This window comes from Octopus sinensis, linkage group LG5 (assembly GCF_006345805.1).
Source record: "Octopus sinensis linkage group LG5, ASM634580v1, whole genome shotgun sequence".
Lineage (NCBI taxonomy): Eukaryota > Metazoa > Mollusca > Cephalopoda > Octopoda > Octopodidae > Octopus > Octopus sinensis.
This window is the reverse complement of record NC_043001.1, coordinates 103,391,620-103,406,590: the sequence shown is the minus strand read 5'-3', so window position 1 is coordinate 103,406,590 and position 14,971 is coordinate 103,391,620. Positions and strand designations below refer to the sequence as shown.

At 38.3% G+C, this 14,971-nt stretch overlaps 1 protein-coding gene across 1 annotated transcript in view; it reads right to left on the bottom strand.

Annotated features, from left to right (window-relative positions):
- Positions 1–1,155, bottom strand: part of LOC115211826 (cholinephosphotransferase 1) — a 53,789-nt gene extending 52,634 nt beyond the window's left edge. The window contains exon 1 of the mRNA XM_029780535.2: positions 114–1,155. Coding sequence (XP_029636395.1) covers positions 114–350 — 237 coding nt within the window. The 5' untranslated portion in view covers positions 351–1,155. The remainder of the gene's footprint in view (positions 1–113) is intronic.
- Positions 1,156–14,971: the final 13,816 nt, after the last annotated feature.

The window sequence follows — 14,971 nt, the reverse complement described above, 5'->3', positions numbered from 1 at the left end:
AACGGAGTCGGTAAGTCACTCGTAAACGGGAGAGGAAGAAAAGAAACGAGATATTTAATGGACATAGTTTTGACCATCATGTTATTTTTAAGGTGCTTGGTTATCAAACTTACCTTATGTTTAGCATCAGGACTGTAGTAAACCATCACCAGAGTGGTCATAATGTTCAAAACAAGACCGGTGGCCGTAATAGCATTAGGAGCCCACCAACGGGGCACTTGCTCAACTAACCATCGCCAAAATTTCTGCATGACCGGTTCAAGAAGGGACGAACCTTCCGCTTTGTACTGATGTTCCAATAACCGTCGAAGTTGAATATTTGTTAGAACCTCTTTGCCCTTGGTCACCATGGTTGCAATTTATTTTAAGGAACAGTAAAAGAATATATATATATATATATATGTATCGCTTTAACTTATCACTGGTGGTAGAAGTTTTTCTTTTATCTTGGATCTTTCGACAACAAATTGTTAGGGAGCAGCGTCCAATGTGTTGATATACATATATAAATATTTATAATGTATAAATATATATCCTTACATATATCTATCTGTACGAATAGAATAACAAATTTGTTACCAAGTCATCGGTTGATCGGAAAATTAAGTCCTCGGTCAAAGTAACTCTGTTCCTTTCACTTCGAATTGTGTTGCTTTTCCCACTTCATACATTTATCTGAATGACTGTGTCTTTGTACGGGTTCTTTTTATGAAAATAACTTGCTATTTCTTTTCCTTTAAGCCATAATTACGTTTTCTTTCTAAACCTCATATTTTTGAATGACTTTCTTTTTGAGACGAGAGGAAAGAAATCCAAACTCGAGATATTTTCAGACAAGTCATCAAATGAGGAAGAGAAAAAAAAAAAAAGATACGAATATAGTGATAAAGATAAGCTGAGATATTAGTGAACACACAGAGACGTGTCTACATCAACTTAAGTAGAATCGAACGTAAAAAAAAAAAAACAAAAGCGTGGCCCTCCCCTTGAACACGGTCGCCGTCGTCTCTCGACAATCCAACTCTGACCGATTTCTCGCTTCTTTTTTTTTTTTTCCACGAAAACACGGCACAACCCGGGCGTTCTAAGCACAGTCACCCAGCATTACCTCCCTTCGTTGCTTCACTCCGCACGCAAAGGTAAGACGGTCACCAACATCATTGCTGCTGCTGCTACTGCTGCTGCTGCTGCTGCTGCTGCCAGTGATAATAATAAACGGCTTCTGGCGTCGTCACGGCGGCTACAACAGTCAACGCGAGCGACTCTACAGCGACACCAATACCGCTACCATCAATCAACTTAAAATATTAGTTTTAAACTTTAATTTCAGCGAAGTTATCAAACAAGCAAAGTCTAAGGATCAATTTATGCGGTTGTAGTCATTTCCCTTCTTTTACGACACCAATATCTTTAAGGAAGGCATGAATGACACAGCATCCCCCCACCATCATCATGAAAAGCCGGACTACTTGCAACTATGGAAGCAATTAGTTTCTAAACGGAGAATGACTTTATATATATATATATATAAATTTAAAATGAGGGTGAGAAATTAGATATTAATTTAATTAACATCGATTTCACACCAGTGGTCTAGCATATAAAAAAAAAACTGAAGGTTCAATAAAATTCTATTATATACATATTAGAGGGAAACCACTATGTGGACACCCTTATGCTAGAAATAGATCCGCTATGGTCTGTGTTTGTACCCTACCCCCACCGTCGCTTGACAACCGTAGCATAAGGGTGTCCACATAGTGGTTTCCTTCTAATATGTATATATATATGTGTGTGTGTGTATTTTATTTGTTTCAGTCGTTTGACTGCGGCCATGCTGGAGCATCGCCTTTAATCGAACAGATCAACCCCAGGACTTATTCTTTGTAAGCCGAGTATCTTATCCTATCGGTCTCTTGTCGAACCAGCTTCGGTTGTCAAGCGACGGTGGGGGTGGGGTACAAACACACACACACACACATATATATATATATATATATATATATATATATGCATATGTAGGCACAGGACGTCATGAAACATGTACAACAACAACAAAAAATACGAAGCACGTGCTCGTATTTTATTTTGTTTGTTTTTGTTGTACACGTTTCGTGACGTCCTGTGCCCACATATACATACACACACACACACACATTCAATTAGAGGTTAAATTAGCCTCATTATATTTTGTTAAATGCGGTCTCCATTTTCTTTTATATATATATATGTGTGTGTGTGTGTGTGTATGTATGTATATGCACATACATATCTATATCTATATATATACACACACACACACACATATATATCATCATCATCATCATCATCGTTTAGCGTCCGTTTTCCATGCTAGCATGGGTTGGACGGTTCTTCTGGGGTCAGTGAAGCCAGAAGGCTTCATCAGGCCCAGTCAAATCTGGCAGTGTTTCTACGGCTGGATGCCCTTCCTAAAGCCAACCACTCCGTGAGTGTAGTGGGGGCTTTTTACGTGCCACCCGCACAGGTGCCAGACAGAGCTGATATATATATATTAATTAGTAATGGTAAGACAACAAAAGAATGAATGAGACCTCGATATTATGTAAATAGAAGAATTTATCTGTAATATAATATATGTGACAATTATTAGGTTGCTATGATAAGACTCCAAGTTTTGGATGTCGGGGCGGAAACCTGCTCCAGCATCTCTTCAATAACTGATGAGATATCAGAGCAGGTTTCCACCCGACATCCGAAACTCAGAGTCTTATTATAACAACCTAATAATTGTCACATATCATATTACAGATATATATATATGTGTATATATATGCAACCTTTTCAACAGTCAAGACTATTGAAAAGGTTGCAAGACACAACGAAAATTTTAGGAAAATAAAAATAAGAAAAATATGGAAATTTTACCGGTGAGTGTGTTACATTATAAGGCTCAAAAAGAAAACGACTCTCCCCAGACACAACAGAATATGCTTCAACACAGGAACTCATATAAAGAATCTTGCAAGCCAAATCCAAAAACGAAATTAGGGACTTGATTTGAAGGTAATTCAGCAGATATTTCTTGAAGGTTGAATGACGATATAGAGGCTCCTTTTTTTGTCTCAAAAACCCCCAAAAAATTTTTTATTGAGAAAAATGAATCACAACTTGTTTATCAGCAATATTGATGGATGGTTGTAATTGATAACAGATTTGTTTGCAGTCTCTTACACTCGTTAGTCTATGGTAATGCTCAACGAAATCATCATCATCATCATCATCGTTTAACGTCTGCTTTCCATGCTAGCATGGGTTGGACGGTTCAACTGGAGTCTGGGAAGGCAGAAGGCTGCACCAGGCCCAGTCTGATCTGGCAGTGTTTCTACTGCTGGATGCCCTTCCTAACATCAACCACTTCATGAGTGTAGTGGGTGCTTTTTATGAGCCACTGGCACAGGTGCCAGACGAGGCTGGCAAACGGCCACAATCGGATGGTGCTTTTTACGTGCCACCGGCACGGGGGCCAGTCAGGGTGGCGCTGGCTACGACCATGTTCGGATATAGTTTGTGAAATTTGATGAAGGTTCCTGCCTGAACCATCATCATGTCTTTTTGCTTCCTCACAGAGGATTTGGCAGATGGAAACCGAAAGAAGCCTGTCATGTGTGTGTGTGATGGATTTCTTTCAGTTTCTGTCTACCAAATCCTCTCACAACGCTTTGATCAGCCTGGGGTTATAGTAGAAGACAACACTTGCTCAAGATGCTGCAGAGTGGGACTGAACTGAAGATCCCTTAGTTGGGAAGTAAGCTTCTTACCACATGCACACACACACTCATACAAACACACACACACATACAGACACACACACATAGACATACACACAAAGGGACACAAACAGACACGCACACACACACACAAACATACACACATACACAGACACACAGACATAGACACACACTCACAGGTGAACCTCTAACTTCAAACATATTAAGATGTTAATAAAAATAAGAAGAAAAGTGGAAAGTTTACCGGTGAGTGTGTTATATTATAAGGCACAAAAAGAAAATGACTCTCCCCAGACACAACAGAACAAGTCCCTAATATTTTAGAGAAAAGAAGGATTTAGATATGTTAGCTTAAGATGCTCTATTTCTGTAAAATAGGACAGGATGCTCACAGTAGAAATGTCTTTGATCATAGATCTGCTTAATCAGCACTGACCAGGGGCTAAAAAACATCAATTATTATCTTTTGTCTTTGGAACTTGATAGAAAAATAATTAAGTAAAGGTAAAAGAATAAGCAAATAGAAAAGAAAAATGCAGATAAGATAGCAGGAAATGTTATGTCTGTGAAGTTCGTTAAAAGTCTAAAGTTTGACAATTTTGCATTTTGGAACTTATATTTAGAATATTTTACAAGAAAAAAAAATTAATTTGTTTAACTTTGAACTATTTGAATCATAGATGGAAAAAATAAATTTTGTTTTATTTTCAAAAATTTAAATAAATTAGAACTCAATTTTTGTTTAACCTTGGGTTAGCCATAATTGAACAGATTTATGATTAAAGATGTTCCAGCATTCAGATTAAAGATTAAAGTTTAAAGATTTTACAGCATTCAGATTACTCTGTCAAATGTAATGCTTATTTATTCGCTTGACAAATCTATGCCAAAATTGTTTTGAATTAATCATCCATTATCTCGTAACTTCAAAATTTCACTGGTCTGTTTGTATATTATTTGAATGACATTGTAGGGTAGGTGTGAGGGGTTGGATCTGGTCTGTTTGGACATAAAACAGGTTGAATATATGGGCCAGATCTGGTCAGATTAAAAGCTAAAGGGTTAAAAATATTCCCGCATTGAGCATTCTATCTTTATTTTGTCAAGAATAATGTATCCTTCTATTTTTAATAGGATAGGGTACAATATGAAAGTGATTTAGCTGCTATTTCTGAGTAGAGCTACCATAAACTGGATGTCTTATTTTCTCAGAGAAAAAGAAAACTTTGTTGTTGCTGTTGTCTTTTAGCATTAAGTTGGTTCTGACAAAGACAATCTATTCTCAAAGACATTCCATCTGTGACTATCTCATCTTTATATGTCTTCTAGATAAAAGGTTGAAATCTTAGTCAGATTCGGGAGCTGTTTCTTGCAGATTTTGTATTGTTACCTTTGTTGCTATGATGGTATGGATTGTATGCGTGTGAAGCTGCTTGTGAATGATATAACCACATCAAAGCAAAAATTTAATCATAACTTTTTTTATTTCGCTGCACAAGAAATACTGAGGCTGGTCATGAATTAGAAAACTTCCACAACAAGTCAACACAATTGAAAGAATAATTTGGCAGCATCCATAAATAGTTGATAACAAAGGTTTTGTACTGAATTTTACCAAAATAGGAGAAACTGAGCACATTAGATTCACATTGGCCAACTATATTGATACATCCAGGTGGAGCAAGAGTCATTATAATGATTATTATAATGAGACAGGAGTATGTGGTGTGGGCCATGGGTTGTCACACACTGAAAATTGGTGCTAAAAACAAACTTCGTACAACCCTTGTACAGGGACATTCCAGAAGGATCCAGGATGATCTATCAGATGAAGTCTTATTTCTTTATTGCCCACAAGGGACTAAACATAGAGGGAACAAACAAGCACAGACAAAGGTATTAAGTCGATTACATCGACCCCAGTGCGTAACTAGTACTTAATTTATCGACCCCGAAAGGATGAAAGGCAAAGTCGACCTCAGCGGAATTTGAACTCAGAACGTAGCGGCAGACGAAATACTGCTAAGCATTTCGCCCAGCATGCTAACATTTCTGCCAGCTCACCGCCTTTTATCAGATGAAGTCTGGTTACTAATTGGTCAATAACTTGATCCTTCACATGAACAAGGTTGTGCTATGTCTGATGGCTAAGTTTCAAGTCTTGCTGCACCCTTAATTGATTCCAATTTCAGTTAGATTTATTCCCTTAATTAGTTCATTCCTTTGAGAAATGCGTGCACCTCATTACTTACAATTCTCTATAGAACTTGGGTTTCATATTTTCCCCACCAAACCAGTTACCATTCCTGTGACTCTGGATTAGAATACCAGATGAATAATATCCATTTTTGTTGTTATTAACCCCCTTCAGACTTGGGCCCTCTGTGTCTAACTCCACCTTCCACCTAGGCTCCTGAACACAAAAATATAGAGTCACATATCCTGCTCAAGAATAACGACTGCAGGCACATTAACGAACAGATTTGCTCTCATTGTCTGCATAAGAGTAAACACTTCATATCATCATAAATGTCCTCAAATGTAAAAAGGCCAGGCCTGGCCCTTTTTTTTTTACCAGACTAAGTGCTGGGTTTGTTACATGTTTATTTCATTGCCAAAAGATTCCAATTAAAACATTTAAAAAAAAATTAAACTCAAGTAAACAATAGGCACAGGAGTGGGTGTGTGGTATGTAGCTTGCTCACCAACCACATAGTTCCGGGTTCATTCCCACTGCATGGCACCTTGGGCAAGTGTCTTCTACTACAGCCTCAGGCCAACCAAAGCCTTGTGAGTGGATTTGGTAGACGGAAACTGAAAGAAGCCCATCGTATATATATATATATATATATATATGTGTGTGTGTGTATGCATGTATATGTTTGTGTGTCTGTGTTTGTCCCCCCCAACACCGCTTGACAAGCGATGCTGGTGTGTTTACGTCCCCGTCACTTAGCAGTTTGGCAAGAGAGACCGATAGAATAAGTCCTGGGGTCGATTTGCTCAACTAAAGGCGATGCTCCAGCATGGCCACAGTCAAATGACTGAAACAAGTAAAAGAATAAAAGAACAAGTGTGGAGGACACAGACTACAAAGATGCAATGTGGATCAGTTTCCTGTCTCTAATATTTCATCTTCTTTTCCTGTATCATTGCTGCTTTAATGGGAATATCCGGTGGAGATCAGATTTAGGCTATTCCCACTCTACCAGGAATACGGTGCTATAGGGTTCTAATTCTGCTACACTGGAGTTTGGTTCCGTTGGAGTCATGAAAATAAACAGCTGTAATATTGTGGTTAGAAACTGGGTTTCTTAAGTTGTAGGCCATAATGAGACATCTAATTAAGCATCTAATAATTAATCTAATTCGCTGCTTTATTTCAGGTTTGAACTGAAACAACTCTTGACATTGAACAAGTTTAAATGTTAACATTCCTCAATAAAACTGTTGTAAATGGAAATTCAAGATTGACAACAGAAAAATAAGCCACCGTGCACATGTGTGTGTGTGTGTGTGTGTACAGACAAAAATAGGCCAGAATCTTAGTAAAGACCTTTTTTAAAACTAAGAGAACATGCCAAAAAATTTTTAATTTGAATATAAATGCATCGACGAGTCCCGAAAACCGGTAACTCGGACAGAAAACCAAATCGTGTTTAGTGTTTTTACTCAATACATATCTATCATTTCTTTATCAGACAGATCTGAACAATTACAAAGTTTCAATAATATACGTGTGTTTGTAAAGAACAGATAATTTTGCCAGATAAAAAGTAAGCTGCGATTAATAGGTCAAAATTTTGATGATAAGTTAAATGTACTAATACAATAGTGATATCAACGGAAAAGACTTCTTAACCAAAGTAGATCTTGTAAAGTTGGTATTTCCTAGAATTGTAAAGATCTCAAACCGGGTTCGTTTGGTTCATTGATAGTAATGAGTTTCAGGATATCATGTTTAATTTGTGGGTTTTAATATTTCATTAGAATAAAGGCGGCGAGCTGGCAGAAACGTTAGCACGCCAGGCGAAATGCGTAGCTGTATTTCATCTGCCGTTATGGTCTGAGTTCAAATTCCGCCGAGGTCAACTTTGCCTTTCATCCTTTCGGGATCAATTAAATAAGTACCAGTTACGCACTGGGGTCGATGTAATCGACTTAATCCGTTTGTCTGTCCTTGTTTGTCCCCTCTGTGTTTAGCCCCTTGTGGGTAGTAAAGAAATAGGAATAGGTACTTCGTCTGTCTTTACGTTCTGAGTTCAAATTTCGCCGAAGTCGACTTTGCATTTCATCTTTCAGGGTCGATAAATTAAGTATCAGCTGTGTACGGGGGTCGATGTAATCGACTGGCCCCCTCCCCTAAATTTTTGAGCCTTGTGCCTAGAGTAGAAAAGAATATTACTAAAAGAAAATAAGATTGTAAAAGAAAAAAAAATTGTTGGCCTCAAATTTTGGCACAAGGCCTGCAGTTTCGGGTGGGAATGGAAGCTAAGCCGATTACATCGACCCCAGTGCTCAGTTAGTGTTTAATTTATCGACCTCAAAACGATGAGAAAACAAAGTCGACCTCGGTGGAGTTTGAACTCAGAAGGTAAAGACGGACGAAATGCAGCTGACCATTTTGTCCGGCGTGCTAAGGATTCCGTCAGTTCGCTGCCTGAGAGGAAAATTTGAAAATATAAGCTTTTGAATGTTTTCCGGCGTCTCTTCTTTTGATCGTACTTTTTTTTCCCTTTGCGCTTGTTTCAGTTAGTGGACGGCGGCCATGCTGTAGCACTACTATTGATGGGTTCAGTTATTCATAATGCATGTCTGTTATTCATAATGCATTGGGCAGGCTTTGAACGAAAAGGCCTCGGAAAAGTCACTGGCAACGCAATTCTCGGTTATCTTTCCCTCTTCTTTCCGCAAACTGTTAAGACACAGTGAAACGGCATCTGAAGTTATGTCCCTTACATCGGTTCTATCTTTCCTTAAAACGTCACTGTTGCAAGCGGGACAAAGTCGATTGCGGCCCCTTCACGGTCCGGGTCGAAATAAAAATGGATCGACAATCCAGTTAGATATGATGTTGCATTAGAATTGAGACAAAATATACACAAATAGCAACATAAAAGAAAAAAAAAAAAAAGAAATTTTTTTCAATGAATTTCTGAAATCATATTCCACAGTCTACTTTCCATGTAGATGTGTGGATATTCAATCAAGAACTATTCACTAATTGTAATTGCTAATCAAAGGAATCGATATTTATCTAACACACAAACGCTTCGTTCTTTCTTTCTTTCCTTCCTTCTTTCTTTCTTTCCTTCTTTCTCTCTTTCTTTCTTTCTCCCTCTCTCACACACACAGGGCATTCATGCGTATACGTATGTGTGCATGCGTGTGTGTGTGTGTGCGCGCGCGCGCGTGTGTGTATACACATATATATAATCCAGTTATTCATCTAAAACGCTTCCTACTTCAAACTCAGAATTCCCCAGTTGTTGCACTGGTCCACCACAGCCCCGTCGAATATCACAACAGCCGGAGCCGATGTAAGGGGGAGAACCCCGTCTCGCCTGCAACACTGGCAATTTGTTTATTTTGACCGTTACACAATTCTTTCTCTAGTTGTAGAGAGGTTATGCACCCTAAGACATTTGAGTCTGACGAGTCATCTACACTGTTAAGCGTTTTAAAGGTGCGAAGCCAATGGTCACTCGATGACCGGCCATAACTTTTAACTTCCTAAAAAATACACACATACATATATATCATATATCACACACACAAACACACACATATATATAATATATATATATATATTATATATATATATATTATATATATATATATATGCATGTATGCATGTATATACATATATACATATGCATATATGTGTGTGTGAGAGTAAACGTGTGAAAGACTTACATATTAGACCGTGTGTGTATTTGCGCCTGCATCCAAGTATGCACAAATACATACATACAAAGAAATATACCCTGTTGTTGATGTTGAAATTCCAGTGAAGGAACTTTGGATCTAGGTTGGAAACCAGTTCTTTCTCTATTGGCAAGAAATCTTGAAATAAACTGGATAATGACATATATATATAAAAGAATACAAAAAATGGGACAAGAACGCAAAACATCCAGACAGATGATACAACAAAGTGACATGGAAAAACAAGGACGGGTCATCTGGAGTTTTCTTTCGTCAGTCGAGTTCCTGATTATCTTTGCAATTTTGGCTGGTTATACGTGAGCACCTACATCGCTAAAAATAGAAGTCAATTAGCTAGCAGACTTTGACTGATGAGAAATCAGGCGCCTATTTGGCGCTAAATTTTGAAACCGGTACCAAGTTGACCAGCATTACTTGTTCTGACCTAGCAGAGGTAAGACGTTATTATTGTTCACTGAAATTTTTTCTTATCATGTCTGTAGTAGATTTGTGACTATTCGGTGGCACAAAAGTATTTTTGACTTCTATTTTTAGCGGTGTAGGTGCTCACGTAGTGCCCTTGTGTATATATGTACATACCTAATATTATATGTATCAGGTCATCCCATAAGTTCTGTTCGAATTTTGAATAAAGAAAACAAGTGATCAAATGTTATATTTAATTGAAACTTAACCATCAGTGTACTTTCCCTGATTATCTATGACTTCCTTCCATCTATTTACAAGCTTTTTAATCCCATCAATGTAAAACTCTTTTGGTTTCAAAATGAAGAACTCTGAAATGTCAATTTCGACCTCCTCCTGGCTTCTCCCAAATGATTCAGTAAACTACGAAACAAATGGTAGTCTGAAGGAGCAAGGTCGGGAGAATAAGGTGGATGAGGAATTTTTTCCCAACCAAGCTCTTCGATCTTCTGTGATGTGATCTTTGCAGTGTGGGGTCGCGCATTGTCCTGATGAAACATCACTCCTTTTCGATTCACTAAAGCGGGTCTTTTTTTCTTCAAAGCTTGGTTTAAACGCTCTAATTGCTGACAGTAGACTTGAGCATTGATTGTTGCATTAGGTGGTAACAATTCAAAGTCAATTACTTTGCAATCCTACCAGATAGAGAGAAGAACCTTTTTTCCATGAAGTTCCCTTCTCGGTTGTGGTTGAGCTTTTTCTCTTTTACCAAGCCACTGTTTACGATGTTTAACATTTCGATAGAAGATCCATTTTTCGTCATCAGTCACAAGTCTATCCAAAAAGGAGTTCGCGAGAATGGAGAGAAGAGCAGATGTCAACTCGGGATTTGCAGTTGCTTTCGGACAATTCATGAGGCACCCATTTTCCAAGTTTAGGAATCTTTCCAAGTTGTTGAAGATAACGATGAATAGTTGTATGGTTTAAACTAAGCTTTATTGCCAATTCTTCAAGTAATGCCCCAAGGAGCTTATCATCAAACTCAACTGGACGTCCTGTTCGGTCTTCATCTTCAAGGTTGAAATCTCCACTTCTGAATTTTGCAAACTATCTTCTGCAAGTTCTTTGATTCAAGCATTCTTTCCCATTAACAGAGTGTTATGTTTCGAGTGCTTTGGCTGCAGAGTTTCCATTTTTGTACTCATAAAGCATTATGCGCCTCAAATGCTCTTTGGATACTTCCATGTTAGAAAGGGTTTTAATCAAAGAAATTTTAATCCTATTCTGTAAAATAATATTTAATTAGTTTAAATGTATACCAAAGCATAAAAATGATTTTTAATTCCATTAAACATTCTTAAATACTTTTAAATTTGATTCAATTTTAAAAAAGGTAAAATCGGACATATTCGGACATAAAATCGGATATATATTTTATTAATTTGCTTGAACGGCTGATAATTCGCTTGCCACTCGTGACGGTATTTTAATAATACCATACATACATACACATAATGTGTGTGTGTGTGAGAGAGAGAGAGAGAGAGAGAGAGAAATAGATAGAGAGTGCATCGATGCGCGTGTTAATCGAAGTGAGTGCTTCAGTGACTTCATCATCGGCGGGAGAACCGATAAACTGATGTTTTCGAACAAAAATGCCTTGTGGTATTTATTCTATTTGAATTGGTTCGATATTCACTTGTCATTCTCTCCATCATAAACGTAGTTAATCTGTGATTTTGCCCTCTGGAAATTCACAACTTAGAACCATTCTACCCACAAAATGCAACACCATATCGAACAAAACATCTCGGTGCTGTTATTGTAGTTTACGTCCATAAATATCTTAAAGCCATCGGCAAATGCTTGGCAAATGAATTTCATAATCGCAGCGTATTTTCGCTGATGACAATAAAATGTCGAGGTGGCAGAATCGTTAGCGCACCGGCCAAATGCTTAGCGGCATTACATCCGACTTTACGCTGTAAGTTCAAATTCTGCCGAGGTTGACTTATCCCTTTCGAGATGATAGAATAAGTAATCGATTTATCCCACCCACCCCCTCGAAATTGCTGGCCTTGTGCCAAAATTTGAAACCAATATTTATGGTGAGACTAAATAAAATTGGATCAAACAGAGAATCCTGTAAATTTCATTTTAAAATTTTGTTGAGGACGTATATCTGATGCAAACGTTATCATTTGAAATTGTTTCCAGGAAGCTAACTCCTAACTGCAGTATAAATATTTCCTCATGCTTCCAAAGCCAAAACTTTTGATAACTATTTTGAGCACGAGATGTATATTCTTTTTCTACTCTAGGTCCAAGGCCAGAAAATTTTTGGGGAGGGAGCCAGTCGATTAGATCGACCCCAGCACGTAAAGACGGACGAAATACCGCGAGGCATTTCGCACGGCTTGCTTACGATTCTTATATCTTTATTGCCCACAAAGGGCTAAACATAGAGGGGACAAACAAGGACAGACAAAGAGGTTAAGTCGATTATATCGACCTCAGTGCGTAACTGGTACTTATTTAATCAACCCCGAGAGGATGAAAGGCAAAGTCAACCTCGGCGGAATTTGAACTCACAACGTTACGGCAGACGAAATACCTATTTCTTTATTACCCACAAGGGGCTAAACACAAAAAGGAGAAAAAAAGGACAGACATAGGTATTAAGTCGATTATATTGACATCAGTGCGCAACTGGTACTTAATTTATCGACCCCGAAAGGATGAAAGGCAAAGTCGACCTCGGCGGAATTTGAACTCAGAACGTAACGGCAGACGAAATATCTCAAAGCATTTCGCCCGGCGTGCTAACGTTTCTGCCAGCTCGCCGCTTTCCACGAGATGTACATTCTTTTCTGCTCCCAAAGGTACACTTAGACACAGGTGTGGCTATGTGGTAAGAAGTTTGCTTCCCAATAGCATGGTTTCAGGTTCAATCCTACTGCGTGGAACCTTGGGCAAGTGTCCCCTACAGTAGTTTCGAACCGACCAAGGCCTTATGAGAATATGAGTGTATATTTGTGTGTGTGTGTGGTGTGTGTGTGTGTCCGTATTTGCCCTGCCCCACTGCTTGCCAACTAGTGTTGATGTGTTTACGTCTCCATGACTTAGCGGATTGGCAAAAGAGAACGATAGAATAAGTACTGGGTTTTAAAAAAAGGAAACGGTAAGTACTGGGATCGATTCATTTGAATAAAAATTCTTCGAGGTGGTGCCCAAGTATGGCCACAATTTGGTGACTGATACAAGTAAAAGATAAAAGAAAAGGTGTCTGCGGAGTACACAGCCACTTGCACGTTGATTTCAGGACGCGGCTGTTCCATTGGTCGAATCAACTGGATCATTCATCGTCGTAACCGATCGAGTGCCACTACACAGAAATGAACTCAGTGCCGCATACTGACGACATTGTCTCCAGTTTCCTAACGCCGTCACTGCTTTCAGTGGTGTGCTTTATTTCTTACAAGAAATACTTACATACAACTGGTTGAACGGGATTGTTCGAGAACCAGGTGTCTCGGTAGAAGATGAACTTTGGAACACCGCTTTGTTGTTCTGCATATGTATTCGCTTCACCATCCAATCTCTCATAGATGATAATTATTAGGTTGTCCAGAAAGTTCTGAGCGTTTTTTAATATGCAAAACGGGATAGACTTCATGAACCGTACCTTTAGAAACTTCCAACTCCTCTGCAAGTTCTGTAATCTAGATATTTAAGTTCTCTTCGAATTTTGCTCTCAAAACATCTTCATCCAATTTTGAAGGTCTTCCATTGCAACTGTCTTCTTCCAAACTAAACTCTCCAGCTTTAAATTTTGCAAACCATCTTCAAAGAACGGTTGATTCACCTACAGCAGCATCATCACCATAAACTTCACAAATGTCTTTGCAAGTCTTTGCAGCATTTTCTCCTTTTTAAAAAAGAAAATCATTACAACGCGATTATGAAATTTTTGGTTATCCATTTCAAATGTAACCGACATGAAAGATAAATCTGTTATTAGTCAGGAACAAAGAGGAGATGTACTGCCACTTTAAGCAACGCCAAAGTTCTGTGTTATGTTTCAGGTGTGCTCAATGTAGCATTAAAAGATTTAGCTTAAAAACGTTCAGAACCTTCTAGGCAACCTAATATTGGGTCATCCCATAAATAATACTTCTTCTATTTTCCAAAATTAAGATAAACAAAGTACTTTTTAAATCAAAAATATACTCTCCTTCGTCTTCTCAAATGCTCTTCCATCTATTTGGTAGACTTACAAGGCTCCTCTACCAAAATTCACTTGTCCGTAACGAAAATACTGCTCCAGTACTCTTCTGACCTCGTCTGCAGAATTCATATTTTTTCCGTCCAAATGATTTTGTAGACAGCGGAATAAATGATAATCAGTTGAGGCAATGTCCAGCATCGCTTCCCATTCAAACTGCTCCAGCCTTTGGAAAGTTACCCTCACAGTATGTAGCAGAGCATTATCCCGATTGAAGAATACCTTTCGTTTTGAAACCAAAGATCGTTATTTACATTATTTACATTTGACGGATATTTGTCCTCGTGTCTTGAGGAAATTTCGAACCTGGGTTCTCATTCCTAAGATATTTTGCCGATGTTATTGTTGTTGTTGTTGTTGTTGTTGTTATCATTATTATTCAGGTCACTGCCTGGAATCGAACACGGAATCTTGGTGTTAGTAGCCCGCGCTCTTAACCACTACATCATACGACAGCATATTCGAATTGAGTTGATTTGAGAAAGGAGCGGAGTGAACGATGTAATCACAGAATATCAGAGGCACAAGTGCCACTGAGGCGGACATGTCACAAGGTCCACAG